Source organism: Saccoglossus kowalevskii, chromosome 9 (assembly GCF_978046115.1).
Source record: "Saccoglossus kowalevskii chromosome 9, keSacKowa6.1, whole genome shotgun sequence".
Taxonomy (NCBI): Eukaryota; Metazoa; Hemichordata; class Enteropneusta; family Harrimaniidae; genus Saccoglossus; species Saccoglossus kowalevskii.
Genome location: NC_140649.1, coordinates 17,528,362 through 17,551,379, shown reverse-complemented (window position 1 = coordinate 17,551,379; position 23,018 = coordinate 17,528,362). Strand labels below are relative to the sequence as shown.

At 34.9% G+C, this 23,018-nt stretch overlaps 1 protein-coding gene across 1 annotated transcript; it reads left to right on the top strand.

Moving 5' to 3' along the window:
* The first annotated feature begins 458 nt into the window (after positions 1-458).
* On the top strand, positions 459-22,920 carry LOC100372439 (dynein axonemal intermediate chain 3-like). The gene is made up of 22 exons (XM_085503235.1): positions 459-575; positions 1,776-2,061; positions 2,205-2,267; positions 3,648-3,832; positions 4,829-4,933; positions 5,556-5,699; positions 6,293-6,492; positions 7,208-7,324; positions 7,895-8,006; positions 8,381-8,584; positions 11,226-11,405; positions 13,621-13,743; positions 14,930-15,003; positions 15,471-15,600; positions 16,245-16,332; positions 16,618-16,748; positions 17,497-17,560; positions 17,909-18,039; positions 18,378-18,582; positions 21,404-21,495; positions 21,743-21,865; positions 22,261-22,920. Exons 2-22 carry the CDS (start codon positions 1,815-1,817, stop codon positions 22,399-22,401), a joined length of 2,859 nt encoding a protein of 952 aa, XP_085359361.1. The 5' UTR covers positions 459-575; positions 1,776-1,814; the 3' UTR covers positions 22,402-22,920.
* The last annotated feature ends 98 nt before the right edge of the window (positions 22,921-23,018 follow it).

Genomic DNA, 23,018 nt, shown 5'->3' with positions numbered 1-23,018 from the left:
ATGGGCAAGGTGTAAAATGTAATCACTATTTTATTCGTTAGTTATTTCTACAAAGATATTATTTTTTGTAAGCGTATAAAGAATTTTCTGATTTTAAATATTGTAATTAGTACGCAATTTCCAATTTTGATTCTTAAACACAAATTATCAAAAATATTATAAAAATGTAATTAGGAATTTGCTTTATCTGTTAAGTGTACTTTTACTGTAAATGGAACTTTCATTTTATTTCCTGTAAAAACTGTAAAATGCTGTTTTTATTTAAAAGATTAAAAGATTTTTTTTTAAAGATTGAAAACAGCACTGTTGCTGCTGTATTAATTTTTACCGCTATTTACTATTACACGCAATATTAATCCTTAATGAAAGGGCGCCATTTGTGTCAATGTAAAGAAAAACATCGTAAGAGTTGAGTGCGGGCGCATGTCGTACCAGAATACTTTCTCATAAACCTAGGGAGCCCTCGGACGACTCTATGGCAACGACAGATCCAATATGGCGGAAAGTTTGTAAACTTGACGTATTATCTGTTGTGATCGTGACAAATTCAGTGTTTTAGCTGTCAGAAAACACATGTAAGTTTCAATCTGACATTTTATAATTACTATCAAGTCTCTAGTAATGTGAATTATTGTAGTTATCTGATAGCAAGCTCAAACTATTTCGTTAATTGAATGGGGACGACCTGCGCTGCCCTGTCAGTTTTAGCATGGAGCTAAATGTTTTGAGCATGAAGGTCTATGGATTGAGCAGCCATTCACATTCTATCTCCCATTTGTTAGAATGTTAATGCTCTGTGCTGCCAGATAGTCAGACAGATTACGTTTAGCAATACTATCAAGTCGGAAGAATCTATGTAGGCGAGATGAAAATTATTATTCAATAATTGTTTCGTTTTAAATATCATCACTGACACGATTAGTTCACGGCGTTGGTAGAGTGGGCACTATGGTCGTCGGCTGCCCATTCAAACACCGCCATCGATTTTGCTATAGCAAAACAGGATGAACTGATCAGGCAGAATACTTGTATTGAATATGCCTGCATACAACTACCTAACTTGCCAAATTAGAATTTTGATTGAGATATTTACAGATGCTATCAACATTTATATATTTTCATGGCAGTTGAATCCAACCATGATCCAACATAGCCAATCAAATGAACACAGTTTGCATTGGTATCATTTGAAAATGTTCCAATGTTATTCTGTCGGCCAATAAAAAATTGTTGTTTCTGTTTGTATTGTGAAATTTATAAAAACGAAGAAAATCAAGTTATGTTGATAGTGAAGCAAGTATCTGGTTATCAATATTTTCAGTTTGATTTATCTGTTTGGTCCAATGCAGTGTGCATTCACATCATTTTGCATGGCGATGTTTGATTGGATGTCTGTGTTCGAATGTAAATAACGTCTACCCGACAACACCGTAGATCCAGGTCAAATCGTATCACTTCTTCTGAAATTACAGCCCAGATATTAAAACACGGGAAGTGAATACAATACCGGGGTAGATGTGTGCATGTTCCACTGCTGTAAGGTTCTCTATGATATCCATGATTCGGTTTCTTGAAACAGAACAGGTGGCTCTAGCACCCCATAGCATATAATGAAAACAATAATAGATTTGACTCCATGCTTACCTGTGCCTTTTTCTCTTTCTTACATTGATTCAACTTGTCATGCCATTATATGGTGCTTTTATTGTTATTCTATGTGAATACAAGTAACCTAATATCTTTGTCCATTGGGGCATTTTTTTTTTCTTTGCTAGTTTTGTTTACTTCATAAGTTTGTTACATGAGCTGTCATAATGGCTGATGATGATACAAAATCAGAGAAGTCCCAAGATGTTGAGAGAAAAGGTTCAAAGAGTCCTCCTAGTCGACCTAAAAGTGGAACCTCATCGAAGGGACGGAGTCCCTCTCCTGGCAAAGGAAGTAGAGCAACAAGTGGTTCTAAAACACCCAAAAGTCCAACCACACAAAGAAAAAGTCCTAAACCTGGTAGTGCAAAGAGCAGAGAGAAAAGCCCAAAAGGGAAAAAGGGGGCATCGAAAGGTGAGATTGTGAATTTTTATAAGCTCTAACCTACAACTAAAAATATGTCACACTATTATTATTTACATGTTCAAATTGCATAAATGAATCTCATCAGTTTGAATCTCATCATTACCTGGTAAATGTCATTTGTATATAACTAGGGAAAGCAAAGAAAGATTCTGAAGTTAGGGAAGAGCCAACTGAAGGTGAAGAAGAAAAGGAAGGTAATAATATCTCACATATGCATGTGTATTTGTTAGTTGATTTTATTTGTTAAAATACACCAAAATCAAGCATTTTTACAATTTCTGAATGGATGAATTTGGTTTGAACTTGGTACATAGATTGAAAATCATAGTACTTGTATGCATTTCATTGATTTAGTGGATCTCACTAAAGTTTTCAATTTGTTTTTTTTAGCTCCACTTTCGACTTTGTCGAGCGAAGCTTATCATATGAGTGATTGTCCGTCGGTGTCCTTCGTCCGTGTCAATGTTTTATTTTTTCGACTTCTTCTTGAAAACCACAAACCTGAATGCTTTGATACTTGGTGTATATGTACCTTGGGTAGACCTCTCTCATATTTGTTCATTTTATGATCATATCTTCAATTCTCTGATTTTGGTGAATATTTTTGTCATTTTTGGTAAAAAGTGATATTTTCGACTTCTTGTTAAAAACCGCAAGTCCAATTGCTTTGATATTACATATATAGGTACTACATGTGGACCTCTCTCAGATTTGTTCATTTTGTAATGATATCTTTAATTCTCTAATTTTGGTGAATATTTTTGTCATTTTTGGTAAAAAGTGATATTTTCGACTTCTTGTTAAAAACCGCAAGTGCAATTGCTTTGATATTACATATATAGGTACTACATGTGGACCTCTCTCAGATTTGTTCATTTTGTAATGATATCTTTAATTCTCTAAATTTGGTAAATATTTTTGTCATTTTTGGTAAAAAGTGATATTTTCTTCTTGTTAAAAACCACAATCATTTACCGGTATGGTCAAAAACGTTTTTTTTTTAATTCTTGTTGAAAACAGCAAGTCCCATTGCATTGATACTATGCATATTGTTCATTTTCTAATGACATCTTCTGTTCTTTAATTGAAATGTGCATTGCTAACAGCGGAGCTATCTCAGCCGAGAGGCTGCTTGTTCAAAGTTCCTGTTCCATATCTCTGAGACTACACACTGTTCATAATGTAGTACGTAACATTTCTGTCACAGTCTGGTTCAAGATGGATGACTAGTAGTTATTCTTGTTGTAAACATGCATTAAAAATGTTCACAATGTAGGTGTCTGTCTTATGTGGACGATGCACTGGAACATTATAGATTTGCCAGGATTTGAATTAATCTTGTCTCTTTGAGTGTTGTCTTTCACCTCATTTTAATACTGTATTTACTCTTATTAGAATCAAATACACTTACATCAGGTTAGCATATATGGTTCAGTTTGAGTTTAGTGTTCTCACCTACGTCCTGTTGGACATGCACAAACAGAGCAAATACAGTACATACCACGGACACATGTACATATAATATTTTGCTATATACTGGGATTATCTCATCATGTCATGACTTGTTTTTGTAGGACTGCCAGAGAACGTCATACCAATATTCTTCTCTGCTAAAACTCAAGAAATCTTCAGTATTATCGTGGATAATGATGTCACTGAAGATGAACCGAATAAAGTAATTCCCAAAGATGATATCATACAAGATATGAAGACCAGAGCTGCGATATCAGATTTCCATCCAGTTAAACAAACTATTCTTGTATGTATTGCAAAGTTAGAATGTACAATTTACACAATTATTTTTAGTTCTGTTTTCATAAATGATCAAGGGGTAGGTTTTCATACTACTCATTATCATATACATAAGGCCCCCAAAAAAAAATCTTAAAAAATTTATGCAATTTTTTTTAGATATAAAACATCAAGAAAATCAATATTGTGCCAACAATGGCAGGCTCAATACCTCCCCCCCCCTAATTAATTCCACTCTCATCAAAGATGACAAAGCAGAGCTGTTCATATATGTAATTGTTCATTACCGTTCGTCCGTTGTCTGTCCATTGTATGTTGTCCATCAACAATTCTATTTTCGACTCCTTCTTGAAAACAACCAGCCCAATTACTTTGACACTTGGGTGGACCGTTGTGAGATTTCGTGATGATATCTTCAGTTTTCTATTTTTGGTGAATTTTTTGTCATTTTTGGTAAAAAATGCTATTTTTGAATTATTTATCAAAATATCCTCAATTCTCAATTTTTATTCAATATTTTTTGAACTTCTTTGATATGTTATATGTAGGTACCTTGAGTAGACCTCAGATTTGTTTAATATTTTGTGATGATCATTAATTCTCTATTTTCATCAGCAATTTTTGGCATTAGAAACAAAAAAAACCTTCAAGCACAACCTGATGCATACACCGACCAGAAACAGATAAATATTTTTTCAATCCATTGCTTTTGAACAACAAATCAAGAATCACACACTGGCAGTTAACAGTTCTTTTTTTATTAAATGTTCCTTAATCGCAGATATCTATTCATAAATATTTTAAGAAATAATAAAACTCAGTAAGGAATAATCAATATAAAAAGCACAATTTTTAGTCCCAGTAACAGGGACTTCTGAATTTACCTCCGTGCGTGTGTGCATGCCTGCATCCGTTTTTTGCTCTCTTTAATTCCACTCGTATCATTCGCTTGATGTGTAGCTACCCATGTGTTGTACTAATGACAATAACTGTCTATATACAGGACTATCCAGGTGATGATGTGTTAGTCATATATGATCCAGATTTCAAATATGGTCAGAATTTCTGCATTGCACTGACTGAAGAGGCCAAGGAAAAAATCTTACACGTAAGTAAAATAATTACAGATATATAATTTGAACCCTCTAGTGAAGTGACAATACACTTGATAGGAATTATTCTAAGAGACTCCACATCATTCACAATGTTGATATTGGCTTAATCATGGTTGTAAATAAATACTAAAAAAAAACACAGTTTGGTTCAATCCATCTTTTTTTTTCTATTTATGTTGTTTTTATTGCAGCCTTTGTCTGAAAATTTGTATTTCTGAAAAGTTACAAAATTTAAAAATGCTCTACCCATCAACATAATCTGTGGCTTGAGGGAGTGACTGATTGGGCATTGTTATTGTATGAAGTCTACTATAAGGCAGCCGGTCTTCTGACATACAATGTATATACACAAAAGCAGGAGGAAAACGTTTACATGTGTTCAAAATGGCATATTGCAATGTAATTACCCTGGAGATCATAATTATATATATTTTCATATATATAAACATAATTTATATATATCTTCAAATTTTAGAGGATTTCTTTCAAACCCAATGAACCTCCCTCTTAATCCAGCCCTGTCAGCAATAGAATAAAACATGTTATCATTTCATGATCATGGGAGTTTCATTTATAACAGTTTTGATAGACAATTGGATTTGATTGTTCTTGTAGCCTCCTGAAGAGGAAGGAGAGGGAGACACAGAACCTGAAGAAGAAGTTGTTTATAAATACATTCCACCAGAACCTAAGGAATGGATATCTCAAGGCAGTGAAGTAGAGGTGGAAGAAGAGAATGTTGTTGTCGCTAGAAAGACGGTGAGTTGTATTCCTGACAGTGTAGTGATTATTATGTCGTCATCATGGTAGAGAGACAGTGCACAGATTATACAAATTGGTGTAGGGTAGTATAGAGTTGTACAGTCATCGGTAACATAGTGGTTGTAGCATCAAACTCATGAAGCCTAGAGTTCAAATTCTACCTCGGGTTGAACAGAAAAAGAGGTTGACCCCTAATCGGCTGAGTATGCCACAGATTCAATAAGAAGATCAAATCTACTGGCCGAGTTTCCTTCACTAATGATTGCATCTTTGGGGGGGGGGACCTTGGTTTAGGCAGGTCTATGGTTTAGGTGCTGTGTTCAACTGGGCCTGATTGATGCCAGGATAGTGCATTAAATTGCCATAAAGCCCCTTTGACGGTAACACAGCTAGCCATGTAGTCCCTAGCTGGCGTATGATCTCTGTGGCAAAATGGTACTATATATGTCAGCACTCATATTTGCAAATTGCGCATGAAAAAAGTCAGGAGAGACAACAGTGACATTCACCTGACAGAAAATTTAAAAACAAAAAAATCTGTTTTAAACTGGTATTGAGAGTGTTTCACTAAATTCATGTTTATTTCACAGTCCAAGTTTACAGTAACTCGTGTAAGACGTGATTTTGGTGTACATGCTACATTTACTGATCGCAATGCAGGAGATGCTAAAGATGGATTTATTGAGTGTACATCATATGAGGATAAAAGTTTTAATATCAAAAAAGTTGAAATAGATTCCGGAACTCAGGCAATACCTACTTTGATTGAAAATGGTTCTCAAACAGAATGGTAAGACAATGTTTCCACTCACAAATGGAGATTAGGGTTGCATTGTGTGGAGTAGTAGAACAGACTTCCAAGAGACACAAAGTTAAATCAGTGATCTGTGTGGTGCCACACGTCAGAGTACATTGAAGTAAAAACAAGAGTATTTGCATAATGTTGTCAAAAGTACAATACAGAACTGTGATTGGTTAAACTCAAATTGAAAGATTCCACTAACATAGCAACGAGTAATTAGATTAGTCTTAGTTACAGGGTTAAAGGTTATAAAAAGAGGCTGTAAGACCTACACCTAACTTGCAACATTAAATCAATAAACAAGATACAACACAGGTAAACAGTAGAAATCTGAACCATGCATGTAAATAAATTTGAAATGTTGATTGCAAGGAGCTCTCAGTGATACCTATTTCCTTCTTGAAATAATATAAAAAGTAGGGTCAGTTGTTTCATATGATTAGAGAAAATTAAAATACTCACTCTAACATTAACATTTTTATCATCATAATTCAATTTTCCACCTATTATTAGTGCAATATTTCTTTTATTATTAGAGACAATGGATACAATAAACTAATATATAATTATATTTATAGTATGTGGAGATTTCAATGGGGATAAAGCTCACACAAATGTTATAGATAAACATGGGTGTATACATATGAGATGTGTCTTAGGTTTATAGATTCTGAACTTGACAGCTATTTGTATTGCATTACAGGAAGCATCCGAGGAATGCCAGTACACAGTATACACCAAGAGAGTTTAGTGAGGAAGAAAAAGAAAAGATATCCAGCTCTAAAACTGTAAATAAATTTGTTGAAGAGGTAGCTCCTCGGTAAGTGCATATGCATATTGTATTAGCATGACTGGTATTTAAATTGATTGTTGTTTGAGCCGTACGGATGTTCAAAAGCAAGACTTGTTGATTAACCATGACATACCTGGTCTAATCAAGTTCAGACATATGCACATATATTTGTTTAGTGATCCAATTTAAGATGGATATATGGCAGTCATTTTGTATTATAAATCCATCAACAGTCCCAATTCTGCCATTTTGAAACATGGATGGTGGACATGCATGGACGAAAGTTCAAACTTGGGACCTTCATGCAGATATGATTCAAAATGTCTGACTGACCAGTGTTCACAAAAGTTTTGTTCTGGAGCTGTATTTCTCTGCTTTGCCTTGACCATATTCAAACTTTACACTTATGTAATACAGCTTAGGATACATATGAGCATAAATTCATTCTATCAGCTTAATTCTGGATTGTTGACTGGTGTCTATTTGGTGTGCTAAAAATACACAAAAATCAAGCATTTCTGCCATTCTTATTGTATAATACTGGTATGTATATTTACCATCAAATCTAACCAATATTCATTTTGCTTTCTTTTCAAGATTTGAGTTGTGTTTGCAACAGAATGAAATTATGGATGTGTTCTTTGATGATTGGATGGCATTAGCTGATGAAGACAGTACATTTGGAAGCAAATCAGATAACCATCTCAAGGTAATCTTATCTAGTCATGTGTACTGATAATAATTCAAGGGATATCCCATGCCCTGTGTACAACACTTTGGATTATCTTAGCCTTGGCTCCTCTCAGTACTAGTATTGTTACTTCCTAATACACGCCTCACCTTCCTGTACCATGCCAGGGTTATTTCACAACTAGAGACTTATATTGAAAATACCTTCAATATGCACATGTGTATCAATATGGCGTTCTTGCCATTAGTCCGCCTATGTTGACATGTTTAAATTTAAGAAGTTTTGTTTATACCAGTCATACACTTACAGACGAGTTTGTTACTCATGCGAGTTGGAATGAAATTACTAGGCCTGCCATATCTTGATGGTTATTACATTTCTCTTTCAAACAGGAATATCAGTCATTCACTGACCTTCAATTCAGCAAAGAGAAAACCATAACATGTGTTGATTGGCATCCTTCCATTAAAGGAGTTATTGCTGTGTCTTGCGCTGAAAGATTATCATTTGATGAAAGAGTAGATAACTCATCTAAAGTTTTGATGACACCATCATTGATATTAGTTTGGAGTTTCACTGACCCCATACACCCACAGGTGAGTTTTACTGACCCCATACACTTACAGGTGAGTTTTACTGACCCCCATACACTTACAGGTGAGTTTTACTGACCCCCATACACTTACAGGTGAGTTTTACTGACCCCCATACACCCACAAGTGAGTTTTACTGACCCCATACACTTACAGGTGAGTTTTACTGACCCCCATACACTCACAGGTGAGTTTTACTGACCCCCATACACTCACAGGTGAGTTTTACCGACCCCATACACTCACAGGTGAGTTTTAATCACCCCATACACCCACATATGTTTTACTGACTTCTATACATGCACAGGTAAGTTTTACTGACCCCATACACTCACAGGTGAGTTTTACTGACCCCATACACTCACAGGTGAGTTTTACTGACCCCCATACACTCACAGGTGAGTTTTACTGACCCCCATACACTCACAGGTGAGTTTTACTGACCCCATACACTCACAGGTGAGTTGTACTGACCCCATACACTCACAGGTGAGTTTTACCGATCCCCATACACTCACAGGTGTTTTACTGACCCCATACACTCACAGGTGAGTTTTAACGACCCCATACACTCACAGGTGTTTTACAGACCGCATACACTCACAGGTGAGTTTTACAGACCCCATACACTCACAGGTGAGTTTTACTGACCCCATACACTCACAGGTGAGTTTTACTGACCCCATACACTCACAGGTGAGTTTTACTGACCCCATACACTCACAGGTGAGTTTTACTGACCCCATACACTCACAAGTGAGTTTTACTGACCCCATACACTCACAGGTGAGTTTTACAGACCCCATACACTCACAGGTGAGTTTTACAGACCCCATACACTCACAGGTGAGTTTTACTGACCCCATACACTCACAGGTGAGTTTTACTGACCCCATACACTCACAGGTGAGTTTTACTGACCCCATACACCTGCATGCAAGTTTTACTTACCTCATACACCAACCATACACCAACAGGTGAGTTTTACTGACCCCAGACACTCAGGTGAGTTTTAATCACCCAATACACTCACAGGTGAGTTTTAATCACCCCATACACTCACAGGTGAGTTTTACTGACCCCATACACTCACAGGTGTTTTACAGACCCCATACACCCACAGATGTTTTACTGACTTCTATACATGCACAGGTAAGTTTTACTGACCCCATACACTCACAGGTGAGTTTTACTGACCCCATACACTCACAGGTGAGTTTTACTGACCCCATACACTCACAGGTGAGTTTTACTGACCCAATACACTCACAAGTGAGTTTTACCGACCCCATACACTCACAGGTGAGTTGTACTGACCCCATACACTCACAGGTGAGTTTTACCGATCCCCATACACTCACAGGTGTTTTACTGACCCCATACACTCACAGGTGAGTTTTAACGACCCCATACACTCACAGGTGTTTTACAGACCGCATACACTCACAGGTGAGTTTTACAGACCCCATACACTCACAGGTGAGTTTTACTGACCCCATACACTCACAGGTGAGTTTTACTGACCCCATACACTCACAGGTGAGTTTTACAGACCCCATACACTCACAGGTGAGTTTTACTGACCCCATACACTCACAAGTGAGTTTTACTGACCCCATACACTCACAGGTGAGTTTTACAGACCCCATACACTCACAGGTGAGTTTTACAGACCCCATACACTCACAGGTGAGTTTTACTGACCCCATACACTCACAGGTGAGTTTTACTGACCCCATACACTCACAGGTGAGTTTTACTGACCCCATACACCTGCATGCAAGTTTTACTTACCTCATACACCAACCATACACCAACAGGTGAGTTTTACTGACCCCAGACACTCAGGTGAGTTTTAATCACCCAATACACTCACAGGTGAGTTTTAATCACCCCATACACTCACAGGTGAGTTTTACTGACCCCATACACTCACAGGTGTTTTACAGACCCCATACACCCACAGATGTTTTACTGACTTCTATACATGCACAGGTAAGTTTTACTGACCCCATACACTCACAGGTGTGTTTTACAGACCCCCATACACTCACAGGTGTTTTACAGACCTCATACTTTCACAGGTGAGTTTTACTGACCCCATACACCTACATGTGAGTTTTACTGACCTCATATACTCACAGGCGTGTTTTACAGACCCCATACACTCATAGGTGAGTTTTACTGACCCCATACACTCATAGGTGAGTTTTACTGACCCCATACACTCACATGTGAGTTTTAATCACCCCATACACTCACAGGTGAGTTTTACCAACCACATACACTCACAGGTGTTTTACAGACCCCATACACCCACAGGTGAGTTTTACCGACCCCATATACTCACAGGTGTTTTACAGATCGCATACACCCACAGGTGAGTTTTACTGACTTCTATACATGCACAGGTGAGTTTTACTGACCCCATACACTCACAGGTGAGTTTTACTGACCCCATATACTCACAGGTGAGTTTTTCTGACCCCATACACTCACAGGTGAGTTTTACTGACCCCATACACTCAAAGGTGAGTTTTACTGACCCCATACACTCACATATGACTTTTAGAAGCCCCATACACCCACAGACCCACTATATCTGAATCAACATCTGACTGACACCGATGTTGCTTTATTTCAGCTACTACTGGAAGCACCTGATGATATATTCTGTTTTAAGTTTAACCCGGTGGATCCTAACATCGTAGCCGGTGGCTGTATTAATGGCCAAGTAGTCTTATGGGACATCACAAGGTGGGCAGATAGATTGAAAAACACTCCAAGGGGTAAACAAATGAAGAAGAACACTATGATGAGTTTAGTAAGTTTCCATTTATTGATATCAACCAATCACCCAGTTGTATAGACACTCACTCAATAATACATACACACACACACAGATCATGCATCTCCCATGTTCAGATAAATCATCTAGTTATCAAATAAATCTCTCAACCACAACATTGCAGTTGATTGCATTGATTCTCAGTTGCTATTTGCTTGGATCGAATTATTGTAAATTATGTGCAAGAAATTGCTTTCCTTTATGCAAATGAAATAGAAGCAGTCATGGAATCATTTATCATTAAATTTTTGTTAAACTTTCATATCTTCCTCTAGATAGTGACAATCCAATATTACATGATGACACATTAGAAAACCTATGATATAAATTGTACTTGTGTTGTGTCTACATTTATGTTGAATGTTGTTGTGCATTACTCTGTGTTTGTATTGCTTGCTGTTGTCTTGTATAAGTATGCACATTTTCAGCTACTTTATTTGACAGTCCTAGCTCAGAGGGGAGTCAGCAACAATGTTCATACTAGTCCACATCTTTGACAAACAGTTAAGAAACTATTTTGTCCAGAACATGTTATACAATTTGTACATTTTGGGGTAGAATTTGCAATCAATATACACTTTTAGGGGTGTATATTGCTATATTGAGTTTTCCCGTTTATCTTTACTGATTATTGTATTATTGTTTAAAAAGCACCCCAAGACACATATTCAGGTTGTCAATTCAAATAATTCTGTTTTCTAGCTTCACATTGTTTAAGATAGGGAATGGGATTTTTCTTCACCAGAACATATGGGGTAAAATTGGAACCTCCTTTTTCAAAATTGGTTACCAAATTTGTGCTGATTTACTTCAAAATGCTTACATTACCGAAAATATTATAACATATTCATTACATTTTGCTCCCAAGAACTCCCTCTCCAGGATATCTGGATCTTAATTAATTTTTGTTTTACTAAATAAAAATTCAGGCTTCACTGTGGTGTATAGTGCCCTCTGGAGCCAGCTGACATGTTTGAAATTTTGTATGTTCTATATTGTTGTATTCATCTTCTATATTCACATTCACTCTTTTATGAAAGCCTACATGTAGTGACAAGGTAATAGTATATGCGTGCAGTGGAAGTTCAAACTTAAATAGATTCTTGAGTTTTGTTTTCTGTATAAAATTTTACATGTTGTCAGCTCTTTCATTGGCACAAGAGAATCTTGTATTTTGTTTTTCTGTAAAATATTCCAACTAGGATTATTGCCACTTAATCAAAATGATATCAAAAGCAATATAAAATCACTTGTTTTCTCACTTGGTACCCGATATGACTAACAGGAGTGGGAAAATGCAAAAGCCGCTTAAATTACATTTAAATCTAGCACCAAAAACATTAAAATTTACTGTTATGTTTGAAAGTCGCATTTATTCCAACAAGCATTCATCTGCACTTGTTTGAAATTTTCCCTTATTTGGGATACATGTAACTGCATTACCAGGATTAATGTGTTTATTAATGTCACATTCAAACATTGTCTTTTGTTTACAATGGACGTAGTGACACTACAGCGTGTGGCAGAAATAAAATCCCTTCACTAAATGCAAACGTTCACACACATTTCCATTAAATTATTACTACTATGTTTCAAACAGTACTACAGTTGTCATGAGAATACTGCAGCATACGCATGAAGGCATAATTTTGTTATGCATTTTGCCCATCTTGCTATAATTTTTTCATAATTTCAAAATTTATGAAAAAAAAATATAGAGAAAAATGTTTTGTGTCAGGAGACAAAAGCCGATTTGGTGTTTAAAGGGGTTATCAATTTTAATCCCTGTCTGAGAAACTCGAAAGAAATTTTCAATGCTACAGAGTTTTTCAAATTTGAAAATGTGTCTGTCACTTTAATTATAAATGTAGTTTATACCGATAGTACTTGTTTTTGATTTGCAGTTGATTCCTTTTTCACCTGTAGATTCAAGAAAACCTTGTCCTGCCCTGAGGAATGTTCAATATATATATTGTTGTTTGCTTTATATACTTTATTAAAACCAATATTTGATTTCAAAAATTGAAATCATGAATGTTTAGATCATAATTTTGATTTGTTTGCTCGTGTGTAGAATTTGATATTCCAGATTGTGTTTATAGTTTTTCATTTATTTCAGAAATGACATATTTCTAATCATTGAGAGTATTTCCTCAGATAAACCAATCTGTTTTGTTGTTTATATTTGCAGCCTGGCTTTCAAGACGAGAACTCACAAGAAACTCCAATTATTCGTAGCTGTGCAGTGGCTGCAATTGAACATTGTCACAAGACAGCAATAACAGATATACAATGGCTGCCTGATCATATTGAGGTACTGTAACATTCATTTACTTTAACTATACCAGCTCTACTAGTCAAAACTGGCTGAAAAAAAAATTGTATGTCAATTTATTATGGGATCTTTTAAATTTGAGTAACTTTCAGCCAGTTTTTGTCATCCAAACAGCACAGAAACACATTTTCAGCATAATATAAACCTAAACCATTTCACAGGCATTCAAACACACTCACAGCGATGCTTGTTATTTATTAAAAAAAGTTAAGTTGTGATTTTTTGTGTGACTTTTCAGACTTTCTTATTCTCTTCCTAAGGCTCCAATTTGTTGTCAAAACCCAATGATTGCATACATGCATGTCTGTTTCTTTTCAAAATTCAAAAATATTGGTTGACTGACATCCATTTTTTATTCTACGAAAAACACAAAATTTACACACATTATCTTGGCATATACCTAAACTGGTTACTCTCCAATTAATATGAATATCAATATGAATATTGATTGAAACATGGAATATTAAGTTTGAATTTTGTTTCATGACTTGATTGTAATTGGCTGACTGTTGGCCATTTTCTTATAATGTTCATGTGTTCTACTCTTTTCTTATTATACTGTAGAATACTTTATTTTCGCTTGGAATTTATTTTCGCTATTTTCGCTGAAGGGATGATTCCGTGAAAATAAAATCCAGCGAATACTGTAAAATGACTAATTTTCACTGGGTTTAAATTTCACTGATTTACCATTTCAGGCATATTCAGTGGGTTTTAAATTCACGGTTTTGTCATTTAGATAATGTGTTCTATGCTAAATTTTACATTTTCACTGTCTTTTAATTTAGCGCATTTTTCCAGTCAGTGAAATAAGCTAAATTAAAACCCAGTGAATAATTACCCCCTTTACAGTATACTTTTTTTCTATATTTCACATTAAACTCATCCAAAATCAGTGAAACTAAATTCCAAGCAAAACGCCCAAAAAGCCTTTTCAGCGAAAATTAATTCCAGCGAAAATAAAGTATTCCACAGTACTCTTTTTTTTTTTTATTTATTTATTTAAAGTTCAACCTGTAAAGACAAGATGTAATGTTATTTATACAAGTTGACTTTAAATCTTCTGCAAAGTTTTAGAATTTATGTTGTAAATCTGACAAATAACTCTCAAAACCTAACATAGGATTCATATCATTCACTGTAATTTGATGCTTTTGTTTTCCAGATAAATCGTGTTGGTATGGTCTATGAAAACAAGTCTGGTACCTGCACACAAATACTGACATCGGCAGTGGATGGGTAGGAGAAATATTACCATGTATATTTGTTACATAGAAGATGGAAAATTTATATATGCAGTAGAAACTCTAGAAAACAAACAGCTTCAGTGGAAACAATTTTTCCATAATTTTAAGCAAAAAAATGATACACTGTTACCTGCATGTATAATCGAATAAATATTAGTAATATTGTGTGTATGTACATGCTGTTATAAGCCACAACATTCCATGAAATCACAGTGCTTGTGTGACCGCAAACATCATTTGAATATCATTCTGACCAATAGCATGGCAGCAGCTCATCTCAAACCTATATTTTAAGAGGGAGCACAACTTTTTTACTGTTAGTAACACATATTTGTTATAACTGATCATAATTTACTGACTGTATGAGGGCGCTGCACCCCTGTTTTCCTGTTTGGAAGAATCCCTGCTATCATTCTATTGCTTTACAATATAAAAACAGGTGTTTCTTTTTTGTTTTAGTTCTGTTTTGTTATGGGACACAAAGCCGCCTAAAGGACAAGTTCCTCATATAGATACACATCCTAACAATCCATTCCAGATACCTACTACTTTTAAACATCTAGACCTGACTTGGAAACCACTTCTAAAGGTTAGTATGTGTATACACAGAGATTGGTGAATACTTTTGAAACAACAATAATTAAAGTAAACAAAAAATACTTTGTTTCTTGTTTTTTGTTCACCTGTTAAAAAAAAATTGGCATCAGTTTTAGGTAAGAATAGAAAATTTCAGTCAGTTTCTGGGTCACCAATGACAACAAACTGAGTGTAATCCACAGCAAAAATGCTTCTCATACAATTAAAATTAGTGTTGTTTTATGCTATTTAGTTGTATACACCACCTCTCCCAAGCCATGTCGAAACAAAATGCCTCATCGCCTCATTTTCAAATTCAAATGATACGGGAAACAGTACTGTAAAATCTGTATTAGAAGCTGCAGCTTCTATTAAAATGGTACAATTCAACAGAGGTGATGCGGCTTCTATTAGAGTATCTACACCTGAATTTTTGATTCTCAATTATTCAAAAAGTATCGGTGTGACTTATATTAGAGATGCGGCTTCTAATACAGATTTTATGGTAATACTGATTGTCTTTCATTAATATGACATGTATACAACTATTACAACTTTGGTTGCATTGATGCCAGTACCTGTAGATTTCTCAGTATTATATTGGTGCAGTGATATCATAGTGCATGAATAGTTACTGATATGTTGTTATACACACAGCTTCCACTTGCACGGTTAGATGGAGGTAGTGGTGAATATGGACCAACTAGAATCAGCATTCGGGAAAAACAAGGAGACAGAAGCATACGTAAGTACTGCATTTAGTTCAGTCGTTAATAATACTACTGTAAAATCTGTATTAGAAACCGCAGCTTCTATTAAAATGTTATAATGCAACAGAGGGGATGCAGCTTCTATTAGAGCATCTACACATATGAGAAATGATGAATTTTTGGTTCTCAATTATTCAAAAAGAATGGGTGTGACTTCTATTAGGGATGCGGTTTCTAATACAAATTTTACGGTAGTTCATTTGCATTTTTACTTGACATTAAAGACAAATAAAAAAAATTGTATTGTTTTATTTTTCTAGTTGATAACTCCAAATCAGATCAGAAACCTGACACAAGTACAACGCATTTATCTTCCACTTTGAGGACAGGATCTGCTAAAGACAAAAAATTACTTGACAATGTTGTGACTAAATTCTACGTTGGTACTGAGGTACGTATATTGCATTCTATTAAATCTACACATAAGCACTCTCAATACAAATTGAGATTGTACACATACCTTATTAAATCTGGTGACCCTGGCTGTGGTGCAATTCATATATACTAGTATTTGGAATATATATTTGGTTGAGGTTAAAATATGTAAACTGCTCACAAATTTCAACCCATGTGATGTAGCAGTTAATTAACGAATTAACTAATGCAATCGTTCAAGACCATCTAAGCTATTCAGCTGATGGCATGTCTCTTCTGACCATGGTTGCACCTTCTCTGACCATGTTCAGGGTCACCAATCGACAGTTGAATCTTCTCTGACCATTGTCATCCATAGTCAAAGAAGATTCTTCTGTCATCTGGTTCTCTGACCATTGTTGCTCATAGTCAAAGAAGATTCAACTGTCATCTGGTTCTCTGACCATAGTCGATCATCTGACTATGTTCAGAGAAGTTTCAACTGTCATTTGCTGTCTCTGACCACTGCATTTCATAGTCAACCATCAAATCATCAAGCTACCACGGTGACCATCGTCAAATGCGGCCGACCATGGTAAAAATTTTGCCAAAGGTACTACAATTTGTTTGACATAATGTCTATTTGCTCTATTAGTAGCAGATGCGCTTTAAGTAAATGACAGAAGTGTGTCTATGGTTAAAAAAAATTATATGCAATTTTTATATGCGCTTCTAATAGTAAGAGTTAATGTGGTAGTTTAATTGTTTAACTTTGTGTTGATTAGGATGGTGAGTTGGTTTATTGTGATTGGAAATATGACAAGGATCCTGATTCTGGTAAACTAGCACGTAAGTTATAATTATACACTTCATTTTAGAAATGGTTTACTGTAGTAGGCTATCATTATAACATACATCATCAGATTCCTGTGTTATTTATCATGCTGTTGATAAAACCCAAATATATCTGGTCATCTAACTGTTTTTATATTCCATTCTTTATAAGAGCAACCAGACTTGTTTTTGTCCTCCAAAAAGCGTTTCATTTTCTACAACTATCGCGTTCACGGTTCTAATTACCATGGTTACATAGGTCAGGTGAACAGTGGACGCCATGACATTTCTCACTCTCGACAGGATCTCAGTGACTATTTACAATTAAAATCAACTATAAATGTTTGTATGATATATTTGCAGCTGTTAGACCAGATTGGTGCAAACTATTACACGATAGTAGCATTAATACATTACAAAGATCACCATTCTTCAAGGACATCATTTTGTGTGTCGGTGGATGGAATTTTACAATATGGAAAGAGGGAGTAGAGGTATGTTACTAAATTATTCAGATTTGTGGGTTTCAGATGAAACGTGATATTCTGTCTGATTATGAGAGCAGCTTGTAAGCTCGTTCAAAGTTAGTTCATGGACGTGTACAGTCACCACCGTCTCACGCACATGCACATATGAGCCAAACGACTGCAAGTTTATTCTGGATTTTACAGTGTTTTAAATCAAATATTTACCTGCCTTGCATTGATGTGATGGATATTTTAGTGATTACTGCACGACTGGCTACATACAAGATACCAGGCACATACTCATACAAAAATACTGTAATGATTCCAAGGTATAGAATTTAACATCTTGTGTTATTTGTTTACAGTATGGACCATTGCTGGCATCATCAGCGTCACATAAAAAGCTAACAGCAGGTAGATGGAGTCCATCTCGTCCCGGTGTATTCTATATCGCTAAACAAGATGGTAATGTAGATGTATGGGATATATTAGATCGAACACATGAGCCGTCTTTAACGCAAAATGTTACCGCCGCCTCCATCACATCGATATATCCATGGGCTGTTTCTAGTAAGTGTACATTATTTATTTCAAAAATACGTAGCAATACACCACACTGTTTGTGTTTACATCTGAAATACAGTCGTCAAATATAGATGAATACAGGGAAGGCATACTGTGGTCTGTGTAGCATGTGAATGACCTTATTTGACATTGTATTAGTAAGTGCACTTTATACATGTACTAGGCCTTGCATATCACTGAGAATTCTGTCAAGTTTGTACAGTAATTATAACAGCATTTCCTGGCTAACAATTTTCTGCTCATTGCTGTATTACTGATGAAATATCAATTATCAATAATTTTTGACTCCCATGTGCGAAGCACATAATGGGAGTCTTTGCAGTTAGTGTGTGTGTATGTGTGTATGTGTGGCCGACTGTTCCACTGCTATCTCAAGAACCATACATCGGTTTTTGATGAAACTTGGTGCATAGATGCTCTGGGCCAATACACAGATTTGATTAGGTTTTGGTAAAAATCCATGCTCGCTAATTACCTAATTTGCATGATAATTAGCTAATTTTTAGCTGTTCTATGACTGTTCCACTGATATCTAAAGAACCACTCATTGGATTTTGATGAAACTTGGTACATAGATGCTCTGAACATATGCGCAGATTTGATTAGTTTTTGGTAAAAATCCGTGCATATTAATTACCTAATTTGCATGATAATTAGCTATTTTTTAGTGGTTCCATGACTGTTCCACAACCATTCATTGGATTTTGATGAAACTTTGTACATAGATGCTCTGAACTAATGCTAGGTTTTGATTAGTTTTTGGTAGTAATCTGTGGATACTAATTACCTAATTTGCATAATGATTAGTCAATTTTCGGTTTTTCCACTGATATCTCAAGTACTAATCATCACATTTCAATGAAACTTGCTACATAGATGTCATATGCACGGACCTGATAGTTTTTATGGTAATATCAGTACATATAATTACCTAATTTGCATAATTAATTAATTTTCAGCTTTTGATATAAGTAGTGAGCATTACATTTCATTGAAACTTGGTACTTACATACTCGAGGACTATGCAGAGAGTGATTGTTTCGGATAAATATTTGTGCATATTAATCACCTAATTTGCATAATTAGTTAATTTTCAGCTTTTCCACGGGTATCTCAAGTACTAATCATTGCATTTCAATGAAACTTGGCACATAGATCCTTTAGGACTATGCAGAGGCCTGATTAGTTTTAGGGTAAATAATTGTGCATATAATTACCTAATTTGCATAATTAATTAATTTTCAGCTTTTGATATAAGTAGTGAGCATTACATTTCAATGAAACTTGGTACTTACATACTCAAGGACTATGCAGAGATTGATTGTTTCGGATAAATATTTGTGCATATTAATCACCTAATTTGCATAATTAGTTAATTTTCAGCTTTTCCACGGGTATCTCTAGTACTAATCATCGCATTTCAATGAAACTTGGTACATAGATCCTTTAGGACTATGCAGAGACCTGATTAGTTTTAGGGTAAATAATTGTGCATATTAATTACCTAATTTGCATAATTAATTTTCAGCTTTTCTACTGATATCTAAAGTACTAATCATCACATTTCAATGAATCTAGAATTATGCAGACACAATTAGTTTTCTGTAAATATTTGTGTATATCAATCCCCTAATTTGCATAATTAACCAATTTCCAACTTTCACACTGATATCTCAGGTACTAATCATCACATATCAATGAATGTTTGTACATGGATGCTGTAGGACAATAGACAGACCTGGATAATTGTGGGTTAAAATCTGTACATATTAATTACCTAATTTGCATAATTAACCAACTTTAAGCTTTCACACTGATATCTAAAGTACTAATTATTCCATTTCAATGAAACTTAGTACAAAGATGCTCTAGGACAATGTACAAACCTAATTAGTTTGGGATAAAAATCTTATATTAATTCCCTAATTAGCATAATAATTCATAATTTTTTGGTTCTAATCACATTTCAATTAAACTTGGTACATAGATTTTTTGTTACATTGCGCAGACCTCATTAGTTTTACATATTCATATTAATTTTCTGATTTGCATAATTAGTTTTTAGCTAAGTAATTTCAAATTATATTTAATGTGTCTCCAATACTCTCAGCACATGGGAGTTCTTTCTAAGCTTTCTTTGATTTGAGTATGCATTCCATCTCGATCATCAAACATCACTGTTTTGCTTCACTTGATTGCATGGTCATTGATTTACTTTCTTTATGTAATATTTTTATCCCAGGCACGAGACCATACATTGCTCAGATGTACTGCAGTATGGCAATCAATTCTTTTTTGGCCCACTACGTTTGAAAATCATATTTACATTTCTTTATTATACTAACTTTGTGACCCCCTAACAAAATTCACCCTTCCACAATCAAAGATTTTTTTATTTAGAATACCATTTCAAGTCCGACAATGTGTGCTGGTCTACACACTGTTTACTGTTATAAATATGTTTTGCAAAATGTTTTTGACTTATAATCAGTTTCTCGTGGCATTTTCTACCTAAGCAGTATATATTGAAGTTGTTGAAATGCGATTTCAGACTTTATATTTACTATTGGCCAGCAACAACAAGTATAAGTTTGAGATGAGCTACTGCCGTGCTATTGGTCAGAATGATGTGCAGAAAGGTGAATTGCCTGGCGGTCAACAAGCACTGTGATTTATGATGACATGTACATACACACAATATTACTAATATTTATCAGATTGTTGGTTACAGTGTATCATTTCTTTTTTACACAAGGTAAAATGTGCCGATCAGTTTATAACAATCTATATTACGATTCTATTGTAGATAAGCAACATCTTTTAGCCATCGCCGACGGTGTTGGTACATTACACATCCTGGAAATACCATGGACATTACGTCACGCATCAACCAATGAGGTATTACTTACATTTATAAATCCTATAACACTTTTACTGAACTATGCCCTCTATGGTAGAAATGGGTTAGCGTTATTAGTTTAATTCTCACTACCGTGACTGTGTCTACAGAACTCAAAGTTTTCCTTGTTACAAAATTTCTCTCATACTCGCGAAAAATATGCACCCCCCCCCTCCCATCACATTTAGTGAAGTTCTATAATCAATTGAAAAGCATGACGCAACATCTCTGTTTACATTAAAATAGGTAACAAGCGTGTCTAACTACTTCGATAGAGAAGTTAAAAGACTGGAATTTGTTGAAGAAAGACGACAGTTTAGAATTTTAGACAAGAGAAGAATAGATGCAGATGAAGCAGCGAGGAAAGCTGTAAGTACTAATTAAAAATAATACACTTTACTAAAGGACGATGTCACTAAGTTGCTGTTATCAGTATTGTACAGCGATTTTTTTTTTTATCCAATGACATTACAAGATATTGTATACCCAACTGTCGAACATCTGGGCACACTACAATAATCAACTATAGCAACACAGTATTTGTGATGTGTTCTTCCCAAAATTATGTTATTTCCAGACTCTAGCTTTTCTAAGTGTTTGTATACTTCACAAAGTTATTGTTGAGTAAAATACTCTACCACTTGTGTTTCACCTGGAATGCTGTTAAAATAGCGTATAAATGTCCTGTAAACTGCCATCAGTAGTTGATTGAGCAAGGATTACCGGTAAGATTTTAAAGTCACATATTGTGCTGTTTATTTCAGGCCAAACCCCAAATTCCAGATCAGGCTGAAATCGACATGAAAATGAAGTTTGCATTTGATGCTTATGAAGAGATGGAAAAGAAATTCTTGGAAGAGTTAGGACTCATTATTGAACCTGAAGAACCATTACCAGAAGTTTAAATATTGCCTGTTTAACTAATCCTTTTTTTGCTGTTGTAAATTCTTCTCAATTTACTGATATTGCAAAAAGTGCCAGAGTCTTGGTCTCAAGACTACAGAAAACAAGTTCACACTGCTGCAAAATTGTTGTGATTTTCCTGGACTTATGAAATTTATCTTACAAAAAGTTTATAGTATAAGATCACTACACTGCATACCGTAACTACATTTTAATTTGAAAACACGTCAGAATGTAAATATAACCTACCATCATGTACATATTGCGAGTCTAGTGCTATTAAATGCATAGAAGTGTGGAGGATAATTTGATAATTGTTTATATATAATAGAATAAATATTTTGAAACTTGAAAAAAAAAAATTTACTAAACTTTTAAAAAATATATTTCGTGCAACTGATTCAAGCCTAGTTTTTGTATAATTTAATATGTATTCATATTTTGTTTGGCTTATGTAATTCTTTTATGTACAATTTAAACATTTATGAAAGTGTCAATAAATACAAATTAAAATCTTGAAATATTTTTCAGTGTATTTTGTGTCAAATATGACTGCAGGTTAACGGAAATTGTCACGAGTGTGTACCAACGTCGCGAGACAAAACTTTAAGATATAATT

Coding starts and splice junctions, on each gene's coding strand:
- LOC100372439 (XM_085503235.1), top strand. CDS start 1,815: ATGGCTGATGATGATACAAAATCAGAGAAGTCCCAAGATGTTGAGAGA. Junction 4,934..5,555: donor CCAAGGAAAAAATCTTACAC/GTAAGTAAAATA, acceptor TTGTTCTTGTAG/CCTCCTGAAGAGGAAGGAGA. Junction 16,749..17,496: donor AATTCTACGTTGGTACTGAG/GTACGTATATTG, acceptor TGTGTTGATTAG/GATGGTGAGTTGGTTTATTG.